A 16,857-nucleotide genomic window follows, 5' to 3' on the forward strand; every position below is an offset into this window, starting at 1 on the left:
ATATATATATATATATATATATATATATATATATATATATATATATATATATATATATATATATTTTTTTTTTTTTTTTTCAACATGGAATAGGTTACCTATTAATGTAACTACTCATCCATTCATATTCTTTTCTGTTTAGACCAGCAGCACATGCCCTTCCAGCTGCAACCCATCACTGGGAAACACTCATACACACTCATTCACACTACAGACAATTTAGCTTACCCAGTTCACCTATAGCACGTCTTTAGAGTGCAGGGGAAACCGGAGCACCCGGGGGAAACCCACACAAGGAGAACATGCAAACTCAACACAGAAATTTCAACTGACCCTGCAGAGGTTCAAACCAGCTACCTTCTTGTGTATGACAATATTGTGTATGACTCCCATGAGCTTAAAAGACTGCATCCATACATCTCTGCAATGACTCAAATAACTAACTAATAAAGTCATCTGGAATGGCAAAGAAAACGTTCTTGCAGGACTCCCAGAGATCATCCAGATTCTTTGAATTCATCTTCAATGCCTCCTCCTTCATCTTACCCCAGACATGCTCAATAATGTTCATGTCTGGTGACTGGGCTGGCCAGTCTTGGAGCACCTAGACCTTCTTTGCTTTCAGGAACTTTGATGTGGAGGCTGAAGTAAGAGAAGGAGCGCTATCCTGCTGAAGAATTTGCCCTCTCCTGTGGTTTGTAATGTAATCGGCAGCACAAATGTCTTACCTCAGGCTGTTTAAGTTGCCATCCACACTGCAGATCTCTCACACACCCCTCAATGAATGTAATCTCAAACCATGATTTTTCTTTTAGCAAACTTGACTGATTTCTGTAAGAATCTTGGGTCCACGAAGGTTTCAATAGGTCTTCTGCAATATTTGTCATGATTGGAATGCAGCTCAACAGATGATTAATCGAAAAATCAATCTTCTGCTTCTTTTCAGTGATAAACTAGAAGTTAAGGTATTATTTGATGCTCTTACAAGTGGGATTGACGACAAGATTTTAGTCAGGAACTGTAATAATAAGGTACCATATGTACCTATAATGCCTTATAATAAACAAACTTATAATGCTGAGAATAATTGCTACATCAGAAAAAGGACAAAACATTAAAGATGCAACCTAAAGAAAGACTGAAGAGAAAGAGAGACAAATGACTGCAGCAGAGGAGGGCGAAACACAGAGATTCCAGACAGATAAAGAGAGAAAGTGTAAGCAGGCGAACCAAAACAAGAGATACTGAAAACAACTTAGATTTTCCAATTAAGTGTCTCATTTACTCTCTAATTCTCTTATTCAGAAATGCATTTGTTGGATTTGGAGCAGCTGGCCTGTGATATGAGCATGGTAATGGAAGAGAAACACCCCTGCCATGTATCCAGGCACCAACATAGTGCATTAATGGACCATCATTGCTCGCTGATGATTTCGTAAAGAAAAATGCAGGCCAGGGATAACGGGAGATGAGTTAGTTATTTTCAGGGTCAGCAGAAATGCTCAGGTACTTGGCAGGTTGTTTAAAGGCTGTTTGTCAGATGATGAAGACCTACAGTGGCCCTGTGAATGTACAGTAACTGCATATATGTAATAATGGTGACCTTTAGAACGAGTTAACAAATTGCATTTAGTTTTAGATTACAGCGTGCAATTGTCTTTGTGATCCGTGACTCCAGGGAGATTGGTTTTAAAGACCCTGACACCAAACCAACAACAAAGAACTAATGCATATGTGAACAGTTTATATTGTTGTCTTGTGATTGGACTAAAAAAAGAGAAAGATACAAATAAAAAAGGCATGGTCTGAGCCTGCATAAGTAAGTTTAACTTTCTATATGGCATGTACAGTATCATAGTCTATATTCATCATTAAAAAGGGCGAGTTGACATTAGAACTCTGCATATGCAAAACAGTACAGTTAAGCTTATAATTTAAGACAGCTCATGTTTTAAAGGCCGCCAATAATGAAAATCAACTTTTGAAAGCTGTTTGAACAGAGCTGTGTGTAGGTATAGTGTGTCCACGGTCGTATTGGAGTGATAGAAACACAATAAGTCTCTTTTTTTATTTCCTGATGTTAAAAATAGGATCCAATTTCCCCTTCCTTTTTGAGGTACACCGCAACGTGCCAAAGAAGTGCAGTTTCCCTGCCCACTGAATTGATTGACAGAGGTCTCTAGTAGCATGTATAATCATATCCACAAGTGCGCAAAGCAACTGGAATTAAAAGATCTTAGCTTTCTGTGATCATCTGCATCTCAAGAATGCTTTTTACAAGTTTAAAACATTTATAAAACAGTTCATGTTTGTGATAAAGAAAGTAAAAATGCTACGTCATTCATCACCACAGCCATATAGAGTCATTATAATTATAAAAGAAGATGCTTCAATTTCGGTTGGTGGACTTAAATCAGGTTTATTTTGTACATAACATAACGGATGCCCATGCAGCAGTATATATTAATGTGTTTCGTGTCACAATTACCGTGCAAAAACAGTGCAAAGCTAAACGTGTCTGTGTGTCTTTGAGTGAACTATATTACGACATTGTGTGTAACTCATCATTAAAGAAAGGCTTGAATTAACTCCACAACAAATATATCAGATAAGAGCTGGGAAAGTTCTTACTGTAGTAAGAGAGATCTGCTACATTTTTGTCTGTCACTATGCTTTGTATCTACATAAGGGCTACAGCTCTGACATGCACTTTATATTTTATATTATATTTGTATTATAACAGTTTATTATTATATTTATATCATAACAGCTTTATACCAGTGCTGTTCTTCGCTTGCTGTCTTCACCTACACATCTTCTTTCATGATTGGACTATTTTGTTAAACTAAACAGCTGACATCAAGAATGGTGCAGACAGATGCCAGTTCATGTTTTATCTGACAAAAAAAGTCTAAGAAAGAATAAAAAACAATGGAGAAACTGAATACAGTACAGCCATCGTTTATAAAGCAAATTGTTTTGCAAAAAAAGTTAAAGAAAAAAGGTATTCATTCATTTGCCCGCTACTCATTCATTTGCACTGGCTGCCAATTGCTGCTCGCATCAAATTTAAAAGCACTGATGTTTGCTTACAAAGCGATTTCTGGCTCCGCCCCTTCTTATCTGCTCTCACTTCTGCAGATCTATAGGCCCTCCAGAACCTTGCGTTCTGTGAATGAACATCGCCTCGTGGTTCCATCACAAAGAGGGAAGAAAACGCTTTCCAGAACGCTCGCGCTCAATCTGCCCAGTTGGTGGAATGAACTCCCTAACTGCATCAGAATGGCAGAGTCACTCGCTGTCTTCAAAAAGCGACTAAAAACTCAACTATTTAGTCTCCACTTTCCCTACTAATATGCAACTACCTCTCTGACTCCTCAACTAATCACACACAAAAAAAAAATTACTAATGCTTTCCTTCATAGACTTTACACACCTGAAACTTGCCTACAGCACTTATTCATTGTTGCTCTGATAGTTTTGTAAATTGCTTCCTTGTCCTCATTTGTAAGTCGCTTTGGATAAAAGCATCTGCTAAATGACTAAATGTAGATGTAAATGTAAATGTAAATGTATTATACAGGAAATTGACATTAGCCAGATTTGCCTCTTAATGTAAAACTTTTCACAGTTTCTAAAAAAAAAAGTAATTACTTACTAAGTCATTAGAGCATGTGATTGTAGTATTGGTAGTAACCAACAGTAAACAAGCCAAGCATAACCGAAACAGCTGATTAGTCATGTGGGTGTAGCATGCACTAAAGTATTTTTTTCAAGTTTATTCAACAAAGTAATTTCCATCTGCCATTACTAACATTAAGCCTTTTTCACAAGTCCAAAACTAAATTAAGTGAGCATTAAAATTCAAAGTTTTTTTTTTTTTAAATCCTGTGTGTTTCCATCACTCATTTCTCATGCCATACTTTGAAATGTATATTAACACAGCTTTGTTTTCAAACAAAACTTTCTGTACTATCAATAAGGTAAGAGAGGTTTGAAACTTTAAACCTTTTGGTTTGAAACTGGATCCCTGGTCACCATATCCAAGTAATAATAACAATGTCAACATTACTTTCCCCATGTTGACCATAGTGTGCATGGTTAGAGATGAGGCCACCTCTTTAAATAGACCAGGGTACATTACTGTGGTCAATTATGTTCCGGTCAGATCGTCTAGTGTGAGTAAACCCTAAAGCCTGGGACATGCTAACCTGATGTCAAAGAACTAGCAGCGATGAAAACTGTAGACTGTTGTCTAGACCAAAAAGCTGCATGTGAACACACCAAAAGGATGACAGTCGACTGAGAATATAATTTCTGTGCCTGCATGAGAGGAGGTATTTTTCCCACAGGTGGCAGTATTTGTATTGTCATTCCCTTAAGGGAAATCAGGTTCATCGATAAACAGCTATTAAGATCACTCTCTGTTACTGATGGCTAAGGCCAATTCTACATTTTGAATCTGACAAACCCCTTGCAATGTGAGCCCAAAAAGAAGCAAAGTGAGGAACACAGTGAACTAGCCTGCAAAACTCACACCGATGACCCGACACTGCCCAATGATCAACTGTCAATTTGATGTTTCCGAAACTGCCAAGGCACAACTTATTTTCAAATGAATGTCTGTTTTTTCTACATTATTAATCATGTCAGGTTGTGACAATCTGATGGACAGAACAATCCAAAACAAAATCATGTTCGGGTTTGTCTGAAACAAGAAACAAAATGAAGCGAGAAGGCCTGCAGGCTGTCAGGGCTGGACTAAAGAGGGAATTTGATGGAACGCTAAGTAACGAGATATTTATAATGAATAATAAATAGGCAAGCTTATCTCAAGGTGCTGTAACACCCGAACACCTTTCCCTCTACTTTTCTCTTTCAGTCACAATTCATAACAGTAACCCAACATTTCCAAGAATTTCACCGGAGGCTGAGAATTACTGCTGAGCTTCAGTTAATTGGCAGCGGGTGAACCTGCCACAAAACTGTAGAAAACTTACATTGTGCTACTACAATCAAAAAAAATCTCTGTATCAATCAATTTGTCTCAACAGCAAGTTTACAGTTTGGGGTGGGTTTCATTTCTTCTTTTTGAAATAAATCTTTAGATAACCAATCACTAATAAAAGGCACTTATGATGAAAATCTACTTTTGTAAGCTGTTTGGACAGAACTGTGTAGGTACAGTGTGTCCACTGTCATATTGGAATGATAAATAAGACAAACAGGTCTCTTTTTAAAAAAACCCTGACGTTGAAATACGACCCAAATCTCAGTGATTTTGAGGCCCACCACAATGTGACGCAGAAGTGTTTGTTTGTGTGTGTGTGTGTGTGTGTGTGTGTGTGCTGCAAATGGCATTTGTGTGAGACTCATTTCAGAAAGACTTGGACTCTAAACTTGGTAGTTTTGACTAATGAGCTATATTTCAGCTTCACCTAAGTCTCTCTCTGTCACTGACTGCCGTTTACCTGACATAACGCATGTTGAATAACAGACACGCATGTAGGAGCAGTGGGCGGCGAGAAGCAGCTCATTTGGATTAAAAGCCACAGGCTACAAAAACTGCTACAATGTATTCAAACACCAAAATAGGCAGATTTTGGAGGCAATTTTAAACAATTGGATGGGTTTTTGAGCTGAAACTTTACAGACACATTCTGGAGACACCAAAGACTCGTCTTTTATATTGTAAAAGGGGTAAAATAAATGCCCATTAATAATAATAATAATAATAATAATAATAATATATATATATATATATATATATATATATATATATATATATATATATATATATATATATATATATATAGATATGCATTTCTTTTGGGTAAAAAAAATGTTTTTGGTTACTTTAATAATCCTGATTCTTAGCAGGAAATCTTGTAAGATGGAATATTCTCATTATTTAAAGTGGCTAATTTCCTCATTCTTGTGATTGCATTTTTTTTCAAAAGATAAAATGGAATAATAGACAGCCATTTCATAATTAAGACTAAAGCACTGTGACATTTTCTGCTTGTCAAACGCAAGTGTAACGCCTGTTTCACACCGCAAGCGTCAGCGGCGCGTGAGCAGAGCGTGAGCAGCGCGTGTGTTTTCGGCGTCCATGTTAACAGATTAGAGCTTTCATACCGCACGCAGCAGCAGCGCGTCAGAGCGAGGCGTGAGCGTCGCCGAAGCAGCAGTGCAGCGATAGTTTCGGCGCTGGGTCTATTTTTGACGCGCTGCTCACGCTCAATTAAAGTGACAGTGCATTGAGAATGACAAAAACACATTGAATGACAGTAAAAACTAACAATTTTACCCAATAAATGCGTTAATAATGTCAAATGGTTTATATATAGTCATTCAAATGAACTTAAAACGATTAAAAACGGCAACAAACATTTATTTAGGCCCGAACTACAAAACCAAATGTAAAACTATTTTACTATCAGTTTTGCTTAAGTTGCACACTAGTGTTGTAGGAGAGGGGAAATGGAATATTTACGGGATTTGTAGTCCATAGCGAAGTGTATTGTGACACGCATGCTGGATTATGTGAGCTCGCTGTGTTCTGTGCAGCTGAGCAGAGCAAGAAAGTTTTAATCGGCTTTGTTTTATGTTCACTCGAATTATTCCTACCGGGAGCTGTTTGCACTGTGAATCTGACAACACGAAAATAAGTAAAAGAATGGCATGCATTAATTACTTTTGTCCGTCTCATCATCTGCACGAGCATGAATTAACGAGCTGTTATTCTGCCGCTGGACATCACTGAAGCGGAGAAATTAACACTAGTTTGATCATGTATAAATATCATTATAACTATATTGTATAAATATGATTATAACTAGGTCTACAGCAACCTGATAATCAAAAAACAAATGACATGATATCACAGGCGATTGTCTTCTGACTGTAGACACTTCTCATATAAGTTAGCTTTAGAAGCATACAGTACTATTTGATCTATAAAATTTGTAAAATAAACATTTGCAGGTTAATGAAACAGCATAGGAGGGGACTTGGTACAGATGAAAAGTTTAAAAAGTGTATTTGTATATAGAGAGACATGGGTAACTAGATAGAATAGACAGAGACAGGTTGATCTCAGCAGCAGCTGCCGAAGAGCTGCGCGCTGCAGACGCAGCTGGTGTGAAAGGCAAACGCCTGCGTGCTGCTACTGCTCGACATACGCGCTGCTCACGCTCTGCTCACGCGCCGCTGACGCTTGCGGTGTGAAACAGGCGTAACAGTTAATGTGATGAACCACATCTGTGGTTCGCTACAATGAGAGCAGTGTGAACACAATGACCTTGGGACCAGCTGGTGTAAAGTAATTGCAAAAGGGTCTAAGAAAATAGGAAGTCAGAAAGAAACCATGAAATGGTTTTGTGATTAGGATTTACACTCCTCTGATTACATCAAGGCGGCAGCAGCATCATTCTGCCATCACAGCTGAGGAAGAAAAAAGGGCGCATGTGTGTGTTTTCCTCACCTTGCTGAGAGAACGGTCACTGACACAGCGGGCCAGCTGCTGTGTCTCAGTGATCTGATCAGCCACCCTTTTCTGCTCATTGAGTTTCTCAGCGAGGGTCTCCAATTCAGTCAGAGCCAGTTGCAAGGGCAGTCTGTCCACATGGCCAGTGGGAGTGTTCTTCAGCATGTCCTAAAGGCAGAGAACATAGTAAGTCAGGCCCTGATCACACCGAATGCTTTTTTGTTTCGGTTTTGCAATCAAAGGCCAATTGTTTTCTTTACATTTACATGTAGTCATTTAGCAGACACTTTTTATCCAAAGCAACTTGCAAGTGGGGATAAAACAGCAATTCAAATCATCAGAGTAGCAGTTTGTAAATAATAAGTTCAACCCAAGCTCATTCTGGAAACGTAGCCCCGCGGACATTTCTGGAGACCGCGATTTACGTGGCCGGAGGTACGTAAGGCCACGTTTAGTTTATTTCGAGGGAACGCTGCGGGGTGGTGTGGCGCCGCCCCGCACCTCCTCTTCGCGCTCGCCGGTCGACGGCTCGCCTCCGAGTGCAGGGCTTTCCCGATGCAACCAGTTTGTCCGCTTAGCTCACAGTGTTGCGTCAGCTGAGCGGAGGCCCCGGAGGAGGAGGAGGAGCCGGCCGCTGGGACGATGACCGGGCTCGAGTCCGGGGAACAGCGGTTCCGGAAATCAGGTAAGACAAAAAACGGAATCCAAAAAATAAGGACGAGAACGCGGCGGGATCCGAAAACACGGTCGAAATCGAGGACGAGGGCTTTTGCTTTTTTTTTGTTTTGTTTTTTTGGACGGCTTTTGCGAACCGTCGCTCGGGTTTAGGGAAGGAGGAGGAGGAGGATTAAGAAGAGGGCGGCCGAGTCAGCTGATACGGCGGCTTTTTGTGCGAGAATGGCACGGGCGCGAACGGCACGCGCTCCCAAGAGGCGCCAGAGATGCGAAAAAGCGTGCACAGCGGCCTCTCGCGGATCCGCGAAAACAAAAACCGCTCGAATACGTACCTCCCGGGACGTAAATCGTCGTCCGCAGAAGGCGGGGCTACGTTTCCACAATGAGCCCGGGTTGGATAAGTTACTACATGAAGTGGTCAATTTTTATTTATTTTTTTTATTTCTTATTAAATCAGCGGCTATATTGAAAAAAAAACTCTAAAAAGTGATTGGTCATTTCTTTTTTCCCAATCAAATTAATAAAATAGCAGGCATTTTAGCCACCTTATGCAGCTTGCATTCTTTGTGGCCATCTGATATAGTAATGCAGAGTTGATTCCAAAAAGGTCTATCAGAGTAGACTCAGCACAGGAATTAACTCTCATTGATTAATCTTTTGTCTATTTTTATTCATTACATTTACACGTACTGTTGTCTTTTACAGATGCTTTTATCCAAAGTGACTTGCAAGTGAGGATAAAAAAGCAAATCATCAGAGTAGCAGTTTATAAATGATAAGTTATAAATTAGAATACTACATGGAGTGGTCACATTTTGTATTATTTTCATCATCAGAGACTGTATTGTAAAAAAAAAAAAAAAAAACTCTGAGCAGAAAAGTGCTTGGTGTTATTCCTTTGTTCCCCATTGTCCAAAAAATTAATGAAAATGCAGGCCTTTCATTTACAGTTAAAAATTCATAGCTTAAAATGGCAGGAGACTGCAATGATGGAAGAGAAACTTGTGTTTTCTATTCACAGTAAAGATTTTGTGTGCTGTTTATGTGACCTGGGTGCCTTGCATTTTAGTCATCTTATGCACCTTGCATGTTTTGTGGCCATCTGAGCTAGCAATCAGAGTTGAAAAAGGTCTATAAGAGTAGATTCAGCACAGGAATTAACTCTCATTGTTGACTCTTTTGTCACTTTTTACTTTATTACATTTACATGTAGACTTTTACCAGAAGCTTTTATCCAAAGCAACTTGCAAGTGAGAATAAAACAGCAAATCATCAGAGAGCAGCTGTTTATAAATTATAAGTTACTACATGGAGTAGTCAATTTTTTTTTAAATCAGTGACTGTATTGTAAAAAAAACTGAGCAAACAAAAAGTGATTGATGTCATTCCTTTCCCCTATTGTCCAATCGAATTAATGAAATGGCAGGCCTTCCATTTACAGTTTAAAATGTTCAGTTGCTAAAAATGTCAGGAGGCTGCAATGATGGAAAAGACACTTGTGGTTTTTTTTGACAGTAAACATTTTGTGTGCTGTTTATGTGACCTGGGTGCCTTGCATTTTAGTCACCTCATGCACCTTTAATTTTTTTGTGGCCATCTGAGCTAGCAATGCAGAGTTGACCCCAAAAAGGTCTATCAGAGTATACATTAACTCTCACTGTTGACACTTTTGTCTTTTTTTACTTTATTACAATTACATGTAGTCTTTTAGCTTTTATCCAAAGCGACTTGCAAGTGAGGATAAAAAGCAAATCATCAGAGAGTAGCAGTTTATAAATAATAAGCTACATGGAGTGGTCAAATTTTGTATGTTTTATCAGCAACTGTATTGTAAAAAATTAAGCAGAAAAGTGATTGGTGTCATTCCTTTTTCCCCATTGTCCAAATGGCAGGCCTTTCGTTAACAGAAAAGAATGTACAGTTGTTTGAAATGTGAGGAGATTGCAATGATGGAAGCTAAACTTGTGTTTCAATTGACAGTGAACATTTTGTGTTCGATTTATGTGACCTGGGTCCACAGCATTTAAACCACCTTATGCACCTTGCATTCTTTGTGTCCAGCTGAGCTAGAAATGGAGAGTTGACCCCAAAAAGGTCTACCAGAGTAAACTCAGAACAGGAATCCACTCTCATTGTTGACTTTTTTGCTGTCTGTAATCACACATTTTTTCAGTAATTTTCTAGTGCATGGAGGTTTAGTTTATTATTTATCAATAAATAAATGAAGCAGGAAATTCAGGTGCTGATAAGTACATGAAGCACAGAATTCAGTTATATATGCAAAACTGATATATTGCACTGAAGCTGTCACTGAAAAAAACACACATACAGTAGTTTTGTCCTACATGCAGCATAATGCACTCAGAAATAAACAACAGTCCTGTTGATTTTAATTATGCATACCTCTGTGCCAGTTTCATAGTTTAACTGATGTTATATTAATGTAACACGTTACATACATTTGGGTTTCCATTAACCTATTTCAACTCATAATCTTTAAAACCATAAAAAATCATTAAAAATGTAAAGTAAATTTGAATAAATAAGTGTACGTTGCTGTAATTTTTAACTCTCATGTTTGAACATCTTTTTTAAGCTTTTTTTATTATTATTGTCCAATCAAATGAATGGAAAAGTGGGCCTTCCATTTACAGTTCAAAATGTACATTTGTCTGAAATGTGAGGAGACTACAAAGATGGAGGAGAAACTTGTGTTGGCTGTCAAAAATCAGCACCTAAAATTGGTAATACAGATGTCAGGTAAGTTGCTTTCATTAATTTAGCAGATTCAGTAGTTGCAGTAACATAAAACAAACACAGAGAACACCCCTTCTCTAAACAAAGAAAACGGTTATCCAAAAAAAGCAGTGCATTTCCCTTTACATTTTCCTTAAAACACATTGTGTATTCAGGCCTTTAACATTAGAAAGAAAAAAAATGAGCAAGCTAATGGTAGTAATAAATGCACCTCTATCACTCAGACAATGTATTAGCCATTGTAATGTAATACAGCACTATTAGCATTCATTTAAACCCGCAGGTCCCTTCACTTTCACTCAACAGCAAGAAAAGAGGGTCAGAATTACAGTAGCAGCTCACGTTCAGGAGAGTAGCATGTTACCAGCCCTCTGGGAATCATTACCTCTGAAACAACCATCTTTCACAAACTCTCAATGAGAGACAGTGCAGAAGGACGAGGGTACCAGAGACAGTACATGCAATACAGCATTCCAAATTACACAAACATTTGGTTAATGTTTCCTGACATTTTTTAGCCTTAACTCGCATATCAACATAGTAATGTCATTTACAACTCAGTCAAACAGGCTGCAAATAAACTAGTAGTACAAATGGCTACTATTGCATGCATAACAATACAGTGTTGTTTATAAAACGGTGGTGTGATAAATGATAAAACTGAAGACGCTATTTCATCTTTACACAATTTAGATCTACATGTCAGACAATAAAATTAATATTCTGATAGTATATTAATAATTGTATTTTTGATATTTTTTGTGGTAAAAATTGTTGCTATTTACTAGCCTATTTTCAGGTTTTTTAGTAAAAGAACCTATTGTCTTATTCTGTAAGATTATATTCTATAAAATTAGGATTATATTGCAAATAAACAAATTGGAAGAATAAAAACATTACTCAACATGTTTGAAAATACTGAAATAGTAGTTTCTTGATTATTCATTTTATAATTGTAAGCCTAATTCAATACATTACTTGCTGTTTCTTTGTAACTATTTGTAAAAATACCGTAAAAACTGTTTCTACTAAATATTTTTCATTCAACTGTATATCTTCATGGTTTTCTTTTCAGTCTGTGTTATTGCATTCTGTTTGCATGTTTTTTTATTTTATTTTTTTTATTTAAAGGCCCATGACACCCCCCACTTTCGGTTAAAGTCTACTTCAGAATTTTTTCAAAAGATGCATGATTAATGGGCGTGGAGCTCCGCGAGCATCGGGCAGGAGTGGGCGTGGCCAGCAGGGGAGAAGGGGAGCAAATAACTGTTGTTGTCAGTTAGCTCACAGAATGAGACACAAAGAGGAGACGCATGAGTTTATAGTTCACAAAGTTAAAATGCAAAGAAATGAACAGTGATTTAATGCCCTGCTACATTTGTTATTTGTAATTTCATATACACATAACCACAATTTATATCATTATAAAGATGTGTGTTCATGTAAACACTATAAATGAGGATTCTCCCTCAATCCCCGGATCCAGCAGACTCAGTGCAGCAGGTCTCCTGACCCGTCTATTTTAACCATTAACCCTGCTGGTAATCTGGAGGATTTAGGCAAACACAGCAGCATGGCGATGTGTCTGAATGTGAACGAACTCCTGATAAAAGACAGCGTCCGCCTTTCTCTAATTCTTGTGCTGCTCTCCCGACAAAAATGCTAGCAGCACACACACAGCTCTGCTGTATGATCGGCCCTGACAAGATCGCGGGGGAAAACATGCAACAAACCACGTGGATCATGGAAACAAACGCATATGAGCCTTCATGAACGGCTAAATACTGTGCCGTGGTTTCCGTGTCTCTCAGCTCGGGCTTGACACTGGCAGGTCTGGCAGGTCTCATGAATAATTAAGCAGCCGGCTCTTCTCATAGGATAAGAAAACTCCGCTATGAATAATAATGAGAAACCAACATGTCATCATTGCACTTGTAGTACTGCGATATGTCGCCGATTTTGATCCCGCCCCAAAAATCATTTTAAAACTGGAAGCTGAAATTAGCTGACAAAAGCTCAAAATTACCCAGTTTTCCCCACAATTAAAGCTGACAGGTGCTAACATTGTCTTAACTGATGCTCAACACACACACATCTGTTAATATAAAAAAAAAAGTTCTCCAGGGTGTCCTGAACCTTTAAATTTCTTGCACAGACTTGCGTCCTAGTCACAAGAAAAATTGAGTATAAAATTAGGTTTAAAAAAAGGAAAAAAATTAGCAGCCACTGCATTATATGGGAAAGAATAGGGTAGCCATTATATCGAAAATATCTGTTCTTAGTTCATTTAAGCAGCTAAGAAAAGATAGCTCTTAGTCTGCCATCATCAGATGTTATTGAGTATAATCTGCTATTAAACTTAGGCTACTTTATAGTCAGAACATCTAAAAAAAATCTAAATTCATGAGTAATCAATGCCTACTGAAGTATGAAATGAAGTGCCATAGTTTAGTGGTTCACTTGTTCCTTGTCCATAATAGAAATTAAGAGAGCAAGACAGTTGTGTGAACACTTTGCAGATGCAAATTTGATGAATTCAAGACATTTCAGCGTCATCCGAGCTGGCTGAAGTCAATGTGATATTTCTAAAGCAGATCATAAATGAGATTTCAATACGTGACTTGCTTTTCGACATTTATTCTTACAAATGGAGGACAATTTTGAGGTAGAGGAAGTTCCTAATTTAGCAAGGAGCATGCTTATGATTAAGATTTTGATTAATTCAAGTTCAAGTTATATTTCTTAATAAACAATAATTGTATTTCTTAAAAATACCAGTTTATATGATTGTTGTTTAAGTTTAAGGATAATTGTTTAAATTATTATTTAAGCAATAAAATAATCATATTAAAATAATTAAGCTGAATTAAATATGAAAAATAAGTTATTTTCAACACTGCTGTTTTGATTGAAGTCCCTTCTGAAGTACATCCATTCTAAATGTTTTAGGACAGTCGTTCCCAACCTGGGGTCCGCGCCCCCCTAAGGGGGGCGCCAGAGTTCACAAGGGGGACGCGGGAGAGGATAAGTGTTGAGGTAGAAAAAGGCATAAAAATGCTCCACTATTTTATAGGGCTGTACAATTAATCGAAAATCCAGTTTCGATTTCAAACGATTATTAAAAAAGCATTAATCGAGATAGTTTATTGCATCATAAACCGCCCCCTGTACAGTTGTTCACGTTTGTTGCTTCTAAAAGCGCGAAAGACTGCGTGCTTATTTGTGTGTGCAGCAAGCACACGCAGTCAGAAGCATGCGGCCGGTCAGCATTCGCTCTCATTCGCACACTGAGACGAGCAGCGGAGCGCAGACATCTAAAGTCATCTTAACGTGAGCACATTAATGGTCAAAAAGATGTCAAAACGCTGTTTTTATTGATTATTTATATTAACCCTCATTTGTGTAATAAACAAACGAGTTGAGGATCAAAAGACGTGAAAGAGAAACCATTAAAGAGACAGCGAGAAATATTCCTGCTACCGCCTTTTTTTATCATTAATCAAACAATGACAAAATCCCTCACTAGTCTTGACTGAAGGACTGCTGTAGCTAAAGTGTTTTTCTTACAGTGAAGATGCTTAAATCACAGTTTGTTTAATATTTTTATTCTATTGTATTTATTTCTCTTTCCTTTGCAAGGTGGAAATAACTGTATGTATACACTTGAAGTCAGAATTATTAGCCCTCCTGAATATTAGCAACCATTTTCCAGCCCAATTTCTGTTTAATGGAAAGATTTTTTTTTACTTATTTCTGAACATATTAGTTTTGATATCTCATTTCTAATTACTTATTTCTTTTATCTTTGCTATGATGACAGTACATAATATTTTACTAGATATTTTTCAAAATACAAGCATTCAGATTAAATTGCAGTTTAAAGGCTTAATTAGGGTAATAAGGCAAGTCATTGTATGACAGTAGTTTATTCTGCAGACAATCAAAAATATATATTGCATAAGGGGGCTAATAATATTGAAGTTAAATTGGTTTCAAAATATTTAAACCTGTTATTATTCTAGCTAAAATAAAACAAATAAGCCTAGAAGAAAAATATTATAGGAAATACTGTTAAAATTCCTTGCTCTGTTAAACATAATTTTGGGAAATATTTCTAAAAAAAAAAAATTCTCAGGAGTGCTAATAATTTTGACTTTAACTGATAATCGTTTTAAATAATCGTGATTACAATTATGACCAAAATAATTGTTATTATGATTTTCCCAAAATCAAGCAGCCCTACTATTATATATGTATTTTCAAGTACTAAAAAAAATCAAAATCAAAACATGCTTAAAATTCCAATATAATAGTAAAAATAATTAAAATAAATAACTTTAAATAATTATTTAAATTTTGCTCACGCAATGTGCTTGTGCAACGCGTCGTAAAGGCAAAATCAAACCAAAAATGGCAGAGAAACGTAAATGCAGTGGTTCTTCAGAGGCAAAGAAAAAGATTAGACAAAGATTAGTTTTATTGAAGGCCAAGACAAGTTAAAAGTGATTAATTTATATTTTCTATACATATTATATATTAATATTACACAAACACACACATACAGTATATATATATATATATATATATATATATATATATATATATATATATATATATATATATATATATATATATATATATATATATATATATATATATATATATATATAGACAGTATATATGTGTGTGCGTGCGTGTGTATTTATATGGTGGGGGGGCTCCAATGTTTGTATATGTTCATGGGAGGGGCCCCAAAGAAAAAGGTTGGGAACCACTGTTTTAGGAGATCTGCCTTTACAGACATGTTGATTTTGTTGCCCCCCAATTTACAGCTATGTAGCTTCAAATCCTCTTGGAATGCATTTCACAAGGTTTAGGAGTGTGTTTATATGAATTTTGACCATTCGTCTAAAAGCACATTTGTAAGGTCCAGCACTGATGTTGGACAAAAAAAAGTCTAGCTACACGGTATTTGTCCAATTTATCTAAAAGTACTCTTTTAGGTTAAGGTCAGGACTCTGTGTAGACCAGTCAAATTCTTCCACACAAAACTTGCTCATGTCTTTATGGATCTTGCTTTGTGTACTAGTGGACAGCTATTTTGAACCCCAAACTATTCCTACAAAGTTGGGAAGATGACATTGTCCAAAATGCCTTTGCATGCTGAATAATTAAATGTTCCTTTCACTAGAAATAAGGGATCGAGCCTAACCCTTGAAAAACAACCACTTGGTGATGTCAGGCTTGGATGCAGCTGATTGGTCCTGAAAACCCATTTCAAGATGCTCTCTACACACTGTTTTTGAGCTAATCTGAAGGTTACAATAAGTTTGGAGGTCTGTAGCTACTGATTTTACATTTCTGCATGCCTTAGATATTTTGTGGCCTACAACTTTATGGCTGATTTGCTGTTGTTCCCATTTGCTTCCACTTTGGTATAATATCACAAAAAGTTGACAATTGACATATTTAGTAGTGAGGTAGTTTCATTAATGGACTTTACACATTGATATTGTACAAGATGCAATCTATCACAGTACTATGCTAGAAATTATTGAACTCCTTAGCGTGACCAATTCTTTCAAAATTGTTTGTATAAGCATTTTGCATGTCTAGATGCTCGATTTTATACACCTGTGGCAAGTGACTGGAACACAAGAATTCAATAATTTGGAGGGGTGTCCAAAGACTTTGCCATTTAGCACAAGCGACATATATATCAGGGAATTTGTGACATTCATAAAGTTTTCCAAACAATCATAAATAAAGTTGAACATTTTGAAAGGACAGTGCTTCAGATATTGTGTTGGCCTTTCAGAATCACTGATATAAAGTCAATGCTGTTCCACCACAAAAGCCAAATGAAGAGCAAACCCATGAACTAATAAGCTGCCAGAAGACCTGGCATGCTCTTAGCCAGTCCTTCAGTTTCTAAT

General features: G+C 37.0%; 1 protein-coding gene across 2 annotated transcripts in view; it reads right to left on the reverse strand.

Moving 5' to 3' along the window:
- The window catches only part of arhgef10la (Rho guanine nucleotide exchange factor 10 like a), a 236,506-nt gene that overhangs the window by 163,889 nt on the left and 55,760 nt on the right, over positions 1-16,857 (reverse strand). For both annotated transcript variants that reach the window (XM_087273828.1, XM_087273829.1), the window contains one exon: positions 7,487-7,657. In XM_087273828.1, coding sequence (XP_087129954.1) covers positions 7,487-7,657 — 171 coding nt within the window. The remainder of the gene's footprint in view (positions 1-7,486; positions 7,658-16,857) is intronic.

Source organism: Danio rerio, chromosome 11, assembly GCF_052040795.2.
Source record: "Danio rerio strain M-AB ecotype USA chromosome 11, GRCz13ab, whole genome shotgun sequence".
In the NCBI taxonomy this organism is placed as follows: domain Eukaryota; kingdom Metazoa; phylum Chordata; class Actinopteri; order Cypriniformes; family Danionidae; genus Danio; species Danio rerio.